At 39.0% G+C, this 10,000-nt stretch overlaps 1 protein-coding gene across 1 annotated transcript in view; it reads left to right on the top strand.

Annotated features, from left to right (window-relative positions):
• The window catches only part of LOC115223118 (phosphatidylinositide phosphatase SAC2-like), a 612,947-nt gene that overhangs the window by 562,114 nt on the left and 40,833 nt on the right, over window positions 1-10,000 (top strand). The window contains 1 exon segment of the mRNA XM_036512108.1: window positions 3,126-3,349. Within this exon segment, the coding sequence (XP_036368001.1) occupies window positions 3,126-3,349 (224 nt within the window).

Raw genomic sequence — 10,000 nt, 5'->3', positions numbered from 1 at the left:
CTTGGGGAAAATTTGAACCTGGGTTTCTCATTCCAAGTTTGATTCCAACCAGTGACCTGTATAATGATAATAATAATAATAACATCAAAAAAATATAATAATAATAATAATAATGATAATATCGAAAAAAAAAAATAGGAATGAGAACCCAGATTCAAAATTTCCCCAAGACACCTGATGAAGGTTGGAGGGTATATCAGCTGAAACGGGTTTACAACAAACAAGATGAGGACAAATATCTGTCAAATGTAAATAATGTAAATGATGAACATAATTCCTCATCTCTTAAATATAGAACAAAATTGGATGGGTTTGGCCAATCCTGAATCTGCTTCGTCAGAGCTTGTCTCTAACTAAACAGCATTCTCTTTACTCTTTACTCTTTTACTTGTTTCAGTCATTTGACTGCGGCCATGCTGGAGCACTGCCTTTAGTCGAGCAAATCGACCCCGGGACTTATTCTTTGTAAGCCCAGTACTTATTCTATCGGTCTCTTTTTGCCGAACCGCTAAGTGACGGGGACGTAAACACACCAGCATCGGTTGTTAAGCAATGCTAGGGGACAAATACAGACACACAAACACACACACGCATATATATATATACATATATACGACAGACTTCTTTCAGTTTCCGTCTACCAAATCCACTCACAAGGCATTGGTCGGCCTGGGGCTATAGCAGAAGACACTTGCCCAAGATGCCACGCAGTGGGACTGAACCCGGAACCATGTGGTTGGTTAGCAAGCTACTTACCACACAGCCACTCCTGCGCCTATTATCAACAATAATAATAATCTTTTCTATTATAGGCACAAGGCCTGAAATTTGGGTGGTAGGGCAGTCAATTAGATCAACCCCAGTACACAACTGGTACTTAATTTATCAACCCCCGAAAGGATGAAAGGAAAAGTTCATCTCGGCAGAATTTGAGCTCAGGTGCTAACAAATCTGCCAGCTCACCGCCTTAATAATAAGAATAGTGGTTTCACAATTTTAGCACAAGGCCAGCAATTTTGGACGAGGGTGTAAGTTGATTAAGTTGACCCCAGTACTCAGTATTTTATCAACCCTGGAAGGATGACAGGCAAAGTTGTCCATGACTGAATTTGAAATCAGAATGCAAAGGCAACTAAGCATTTTTTCTGTAATGACTGTCTTAATAATATTAAGAATATTCACAATGATGCTAATATGCAACAATAAGAACAACATGCAAGAAATTGCTTTTGTGGGAAAATAAACTACTTCATAAGTCGCTTTTAATTTTGGGGTCATAATTTGTTTTCGTGCCACTGGCACGTAAAAAGCACCATCCGTACGTGGTCGATGCCAGCGCCACTATGATTGGCCTCCATGCGGGTGGCACGTAAAAAGCACCATCCTATCATGGCCGTTGCTAGCGTCCCTTGGTGCCGGTGGCACGTAAAAAGCACCATCCGTACGTGGTCGATGCCTGCGCCACCTTGACTGGCTTCCATGCCGGTGGCACGTAAAAAGCACCATCCGATTATGGCCGTTGCTAGCCTCCCTTGGCACCTGCGCCAGTGGCATGTAAAAAGCACCATCCGTACGTGTTCAATGCCAGCGCCACCTTGACTGGCTTCCGTGCTGGTGGCACGTAAAAAGCACCATCCGATCATGGCCGTTGCCAGCCTCCCCTGGCATGTAAAAAGCACCCACTACACTCACGGAGTGTTTGGCGTTAGGAAGGACATCCAGCTGTAGTAACACTGCCAGATCAGACTGGGCCTGGTGCAGCCTCCATGGCTTACCAGACCCCGGTCGAACCGTCCAACCCATGCTAGCATGGAAAACAGATGTTAAACGATGATGATGATGATGTGTCTCCATCTTCAGCACAAACACCAAACATACTGCTAGATACCACAGCACAACCACCATGACTACCACTACACTACAACACCAACAGTATCATTGCTCTACTCCACCACCACCACCACCACATAGGAACACTTCCAATCCGACTGTCATCACACATTAGCACTGACATCATCACCTCTCTCGCCACCACCTCACCATTTACATATTTTTCGTATGAAACCAGTAAAAGTAACCATACGAATACTTGCAGTTCTGTTTGAAACATTTGGGAACAATTTTAAAGTAATGAGAAATTCTACAATATTATGGGTTTTTTAAATTTTTTCTTTCTTTCTTTCTTCTGTGAATTATTTCCTGAGAGAAACTTAAACTTAGATAAAAGTTGTGGCTAATGAAATCATTAAAATATAAAAGCAACCATCATTCAGTGGCTCGTATCCCATAAGCCATATGACACAGTGCTTGTTACTTGACAGTCACTTAAGTTTCGCTAATTCACTTAACTGTAAAACGATCGCAGATGCAGAGGTGTGCAGCTTTACACAATTGAAGCAGTGTGTATGTTAACTTGCATTACTGCATCCACTTATAACAAATGCACAACTGTCTAAACAGTGTCGCTCTGATGTTCTTATCAGTATAGAGTTAGATAGGGAATTTCTTCAATTGCAGAAGATCGGTGCTGGCTGTTTAACCGAAGGACTGGTATTTTGGAAATAAGGTTTTAATGTGACACACTTCCCCAAATTCCTCATATTCACCATATCCTTTATATATGTAGGCAGCCTACACAAGCATCCTTCCCCATCACCATACTGCCTTTTGCCTGTCCAAAAGTATTTTCATAAGTTCGTCCTTGGCGTAGGAGTGGCTGTGTGGTAAGTAGCTTGCTTACGAACCACATGGTTCTGGGTTCAGTCCCACTGTGTGGCACCTTGGGCAAGTTCTTCTACTATGTTTGGTGTTGACAGTATTGACAACTATGTGACTTGTTGGCATTGACAACAGTATGGTCGATGTGGATAATATTGACAGCTATGTGCCTGTTGTTGGCATTTACAAAGACATGTTTGGTATTGACGGAATTGACAACTATGTGCCTGTTGTTGGCGTTTACAATGACATGTTTGGTATTGACAACTATGTGACTTGTTGGTATTGACAACAGTATGGTCAGTGTGGATAATATTGACAGCTATGTGCCTGTTGTTGGCATTTACAATGACATGTTTGGTATTGATGGTATTGACAACTATGTGACTTGTTGGTATTGACAACAGTATGGTCAGTGTGGATAATATTGACAGCTATGTGCCTGTTGTTGGTGTTTACAATGACATGGTTGGTGTTGACTGTATTGACAACTATGTGGTGGTTGTTGTTGACAATGACATGGTTGGTGCTGATGACATTGATTGCTACGTATCAGTTGTTGTTGTCAAGGATCCTTCAAATCAGAAAAACGATAGAAAAAGTAGATCCAGCAGTGGTAATTATGGTGACAGTCGGTGTTGTTGTTCTTGTTGTTGTTGTTGCTGTGATTGTAGTGGTGGTGGTGGTGGTGATGTAGGTGGTAGTCATGTTGGCAGTGGTGGTATAGTTGACGGAAATATTGATTATACTTTCTGCAGGTGCCACTGATTAGAGAACGGCAGGTTTTAATTTGTGTCTTGTATTCAGTGTCATATCATTTGATGCGGAATGATGCGGTGCAAATGAGGGTGGGGGTGGGGGAGCATTGGAAAGAAAGAGAGAAGGGAGGAGAGAGGAAACAGAACAGTGAACATTTCCAACATGTCCCCTATTTTCAAGGTAATAAAATTTACACAGCTGGTTGTTGTTGTTGTTGTTGCTGATGCTATTCTTCAGATAGGAAGTGATTAGAGATGTTGGGATAATTCAGAAGAAAATTTTAAAGTAGATTGCAGCGGGTGATGGCCATGTTGTGCGTGTGTGTGTGTATGTGTGTGTGTGTGTGTGTCATAAGCATATCTAATGGGTGGTGAGAGAGGGAGGAAAGGAGGGGGAGAGAAAGAGGGCAAGAAAGATGTATTGTTCATGGGGATCATAATCATGACATCACATTCTCTTACTCAGAAGATCTCATGCAAAGAAACAGAAATGAGAACCTTGGTCTACCTGCCCCCCCTCCCCTCCACACACACACACACAGGATGTGCTCCCATACAGTTTTCATCTACCAGTTCCACTCACAAGTCATTGGTCAGCCCTTTCCCAAAATATCCTACTGTCTGACTGACCCAGAAAGCATGTGGTTACGACGTAAACTAAACTACACACAGCCATGCCTCTGTGTGTGTGTGTGTGTGTGTGTGTGTGTGTGCCTGAAGACTTGAACTGTGACAGCTTGACCATTCCATCCATCCATCTATCTATCTATCTATCTATCCGCTCAGTCGAAGTCAACTCTCGGTTACTTGATGGATCAGTGTTCTCCAGCCAGTTCTATCCTGGGTCGCTTCTTTCAGATTGGCTATGGCCATTCCCGTGTCACTCTTAATGGTGTCAAGCCAGGGGCTTCTTGGTCGGCCTCTTCCTCTCTTGCCACTGACCATTCCAAAAAGTGGAAGTAAAAAGATGATTCTATATCATCATCAGATTTTAATGTCCATCTTCAAGTGAGAATCGAAATCGATCAACATCAATGGAAATTGCAGCTGTGATACCAGTGCCAGTGGCATGTAAGAGAACCATCCGAACGTGGCTGTTGCCAGCGCCGCCCCGACTGGCCTCATGCTGGTGGCACATAAAAAGCACCATCCATTCGTGGCCATTGCCAGATCAGACTGGGCCTGGTGCAGCCTTTTGGCTTCCCAGACCCCAGTTGAACCGTCTAACCCATGCTAGCATGGAAAACGGACGTTAAACGATGATGATGATGATCTTCCATGCTGGGATTGGTTGGATGGTGGTCCAACAGGATCTGATGAGCCAAAGAATCTGGTTGTGTTCCCATGTCATCTTCAGTATGATTTCAAGAGCTGGGGCCCTTCCTAAGACCATCCAGTTTACAGTGTGCACTGTGTCCTGTCTGGTCTTATTCCCATGTCTTGAGTAGTAATGAGGATGACAAGTAACTTGAAATACAAGACCTTCCCAGCAGAAGGTGGGATGCAGTATTGAGGGAGGTGGCTTTGTGCCAGATGTTGAGGGGTTAACGTACAATAGAGGATAGAGGAACAGGTGTCTTGTTGTAGTGGAGATACATGCTTACCTTATCTAGAGAAGATAGAAAGGTGATGGTAAGAGATCAGGGTACATGAGGGTGAATATGAGAGAGAACAGGAACAGAGAATGAAGGCTGGTTCGTTGGAGAATGAAGAAAGGTGATGGTAAGATAGAAAGGTGATGGTAGAGATCAGGGTACATGAGGGTGAATATGAGAGAGAACAGGAACAGAGAATGAAGGCTGGTTCGTTGGAGAATGAAGAAAGGTGATGGTAAGATAGAAAGGTGATGGTAAGAGATCAGGGTACATGAGGGTGAATATGAGAGAGAGAACAGGAACAGAGAATGAAGGCTGGTTCGTTGAGAATGAAGAAAGGTGATGGTAAGATAGAAAGGTGATGGTAAGAGATCAGGGTACATGAGGGTGAATATGAGAGGGAACAGGAACAGAGAATGAAGGCTGGTTCGTTGGAGAATGAAGAAAGGTGATGGTAAGATAGAAAGGTGATGGTAGAGATCAGGGTACATGAGGGTGAATATGAGAGAGAACAGGAACAGAGAATGAAGGCTGGTTCGTTGGAGAATGAAGAAAGGTGATGGTAAGATAGAAAGGTGATGGTAAGAGATCAGGGTACATGAGGGTGAATATGAGAGAGAACAGGAACAGAGAATGAAGGCTGGTTCGTTGGAGAATGAAGAAAGGTGATGGTAAGATAGAAAGGTGATGGTAGAGATCAGGGTACATGAGGGTGAATATGAGAGGGAACAGGAACAGAGAATGAAGGCTGGTTCGTTGGAGAATGAAGAAAGGTGATGGTAAGATAGAAAGGTGATGTAAGAGATCAGGGTACATGAGGGTGAATATGAGAGGGAACAGGAACAGAGAATGAAGGCTGGTTCGTTGAGAATGAAGAAAGGTGATGGTAAGATAGAAAGGTGATGGTAGAGATCAGGGTACATGAGGGTGAATATGAGAGAGAACAGGAACAGAGAATGAAGGCTGGTTCGTTGGAGAATGAAGAAAGGTGATGGTAAGATAGAAAGGTGATGGTAGAGATCAGGGTACATGAGGGTGAATATGAGAGAGAACAGGAACAGAGAATGAAGGCTGGTTCGTTGGAGAATGAAGAAAGGTGATGGTAAGATAGAAAGGTGATGGTAAGAGATCAGGGTACATGAGGGTGAATATGAGAGGGAACAGGAACAGAGAATGAAGGCTGGTTCGTTGGAGAATGAAGAAAGGTGATGGTAAGAGATCAGGGTACATGAGGGTGAATATGAGAGAGAACAGGAACAGAGAATGAAGGCTGGTTCACAAGTGTGTGAAAGGAAAGTAACCGAATATTAGAGATGAGGGCAGAGGAGAATGCAGGGGATGAGGAACATGGAATGGAAGCAGAGTCTGTGGGAAACCTTGGTTTAGAGGAAGGTAAAAAGTAAAGAAGAGTGGGTGGGAGAAGATGAGGTAAAAGATGAAAAATATATATGAATGCATAAAATTTTAAGAAACATATTAAGGACTCAGGGTATTAAAGATTCTGTCAGCTTTTAAAAAAATATTGTCATATGGTATTTTTTCTTAGTCCATCCATAAAGAACACTAGATTAAGATTACACATTTTACACGCACACACACACACACACACACACATACATATATATATATATATACATGTGCATGTATGTATATTGCATTAAGATTATGCAGTGTTACTACTCAGAGTAGTCTTAGCAACAGAATAAATATTTATATTTTACTATTTTTCCTTCTCTTTGTGAACTCAAACATACATATACATACATATATACATTCCCCCCCACTAATACATATATATTTATATTTATGTATATATATATATATATATATATATGCTGTGATGACCTATGAAAAGGCTTTAACAAATCGTAAAAATCCAGCTTTAATGCAAAGAGTAAAAAAAAAAAACAATACAGGCAAAAAAGTAAATAATAACAAAAAAATTTTTTTTTTTTAAACTCAACAGAAAATTGCAAACTACTCCCTCAATATAAAGTATTTTTCTGGAAAAAAAGAAATTGGCAAAAGAAGAATTAAAAAAAATATATATTTAAATGTAAATTGATAAATGAATTTAATCCAAAATTGTTTTTTTCCTGGTTAGAAAGCATTACAGATTTTTTTTTTTTTTTTACATTCTTTCGAAATGCATTCTAAAATGATAACAATGACAATAGTGCTGCTGCTGCTGATGATGATGATGATTTGCATTGTAATGTATTGCAAAGAATTTCAGGCAAAATGCACAGGTAAAAGAAAAATAGGTAAATAAAAATATTTGAAGAAATTTCCCCAATAATTGCACGTAAGAAACCAAGCCACCACCAAACCCTCCCCTCAATGTATATGGGTATAAAGAAAGAAAGAAACATGAATTATGGTATCGGATTCTCCAAGTAGGCAAGATGACATCAATATCTTCTTTAATTGAAAAAGAATATATGCAATATATAACACACACAGTAGAATTACACACACACACACACACACGTGGGTATAAAGATGTATATGTACATGATTCTGTTTAAATACATCTATATATACACGTGTGTGTTTATATAAATTTAAATGTGTATGTATATATAATTGTATGTGTTTGTGTGTGTATATATGTATACATATTTGTGTTTATGTTTATACCTGTATGTATATATGTATATATTTTGTGTCCTTATATATGTATGTATTTATGTGTATGTTATATTATTCACACACATATTCAACACATGTGCATATATGTATTATATGTACAGATGTTATTTGTGTGTATATTTATATATATATATATATATATATATATATATATATATATATATATATGTATATATATATGTATGTATGTATATATATGTATGAAGAAACCTGTTGATATGAATATAAGTACATTACTATGTGTGCATACATGTGTGTGTATCTATGCAAATATATATATTGTTGAATATTAATGAATGCATACTTATGCATATTATAGTATCACGCATGCACACATGCACAAAATTTCATATGCGATTAATGAAGGAGCATTTGTATTTAGGAAGAGATGGCATAGAAACTTCAGTGTCGCTAATACAGAGTGCAAACAAAGAATACACTTGGACACACACACATATATATGCACACACACACACACACACGTATATATATATATATATATATATATATATATATATATATGCACACTTATACACACACAGTTGTTACTAACACCAAGTGCAAACGATGAATGCACTGACATATATACATACATACGCATTATAATATATATATATATATATATATATCCATACACAATACATACACAATATATCCATACACACACACACACAAATATAGTGTATACATACACACATATTGTGTATGAATGTACATTGACACACACATATTCATATAGAATTAGTGTACATTTAAACACAAAAGAGGTGTCCTAGCATGTTAGAAGGAGCAGTCAAAATCCAAACCACGGTTAGGAGTAATTTCGAAGGAAATGAAAAATAGAAACATTTACCATAATTTGTTACCAGACCATGATTTTAAACTCTAATTAGCAAATAAAATAATTTGCTAGGCGAAGTTCTCATCAGTAGGCATGCCAAAGATTAACATATAATTATGAAGCAAAATAGCCCATGTCTCATCTTTATATATTATAATTTTTCACATCCACTGCACAAGCACAGTTTTAGACACACACATATCTATATATATAAAACTGTAGTTGTGTGAGTGTCTGTCCCCTTCGATTTAGATTCCTAACTACTCCCACATTTTGCGGTGCAGTTTAACCAAATTCGGGTATCTTATAGTCGTGATTCATATCGAGCCCATCTGAGTATTAGCGCGCGTCTACGATGAGTCTACGATTTTAAAAATAATTTAACATCATTTTTTATTCCATTTTAATGCATAATTTTTCGTGTGTCGATGGCGGCGGAGTTGGCGTCCATGGTCAAACACCTGCACCTGTTTGCTTCTCCCCTTTCTTCCCTCCCTCGTGAAGCTGTGGGGAAGGGAGTGTAAGGAAATCAACGTTGTAAAGCGTTGTCAAGGAGACCAGCGTTCTTTTAGAACAACGACTTCATGGCTTGAAGACACCAAAACAGAAATGGCTAAGAAAGCCCGAATTGGCATCTATAAGGGAAGTAACTCTCTAAAAATGCTTATATAGTTATTTCCCTTACAAACCCGAGCAACGCCGGGCGATACTGCTAGTTGTGTATATAAAGAAGGTTCTGCTTTTGGTGTGTGCTCTGTGGCACATTGCCAGAATATGAGAATTCAAATATTGTAAATATGCCATAGTTTAGAGGAGAAACATACACAGAATTGATGGAGGGTTGAAACTACTTGGGAGATACATCAGTGTTTGTTCCGTGGGTAATCTAATTAATATTAAGGGCTCAATGACGGTTGAAGTAATTAGTATTAGAGGGGTTAATAAAGTTCACCTTGAAGCAAACCAAAGTAGCAAGTTGCAAGATTTGATATTCTAAGTCCTAGAAGTGTAATGACATGACAGTAAGACAGGAGTTAAAAGAATTAAAATTATCATTTGTTTGTAACAGTGTGAAAGGTTGTAAGAATTGACTTGATCTGTCAGAAAGAGCAGCTAAGTCACCTTTAAAGTATGTCTGAAGAAAATACTAGGATACATTCCCAAGCTACATGTTACTGTGAATCAATCTTCTTAAACATGTAGAAGTGTAATGACATGACCATATTTTGTTACCAGACCATGATTCAAACTCTAATTAGCAAATAAAATAATTTGCTAGGTGAATCTCTCATCAGCGGGTATGCCAAAGATTGACATATCATTATGAAGTAAAATAGCCCATGTCTCATCTTTATATATTATAATTTTTCACATCTACTGCGCAAGCACAGTTTTAGACACACAGAGTTTCAGACCCACCAACACTATGCTGGTAT

The sequence above is a fragment of the Octopus sinensis genome, linkage group LG22 (assembly GCF_006345805.1).
Source record: "Octopus sinensis linkage group LG22, ASM634580v1, whole genome shotgun sequence".
In the NCBI taxonomy this organism is placed as follows: Eukaryota; Metazoa; Mollusca; class Cephalopoda; order Octopoda; family Octopodidae; genus Octopus; species Octopus sinensis.
This window is presented reverse-complemented; position numbering and strand designations above follow the sequence as displayed.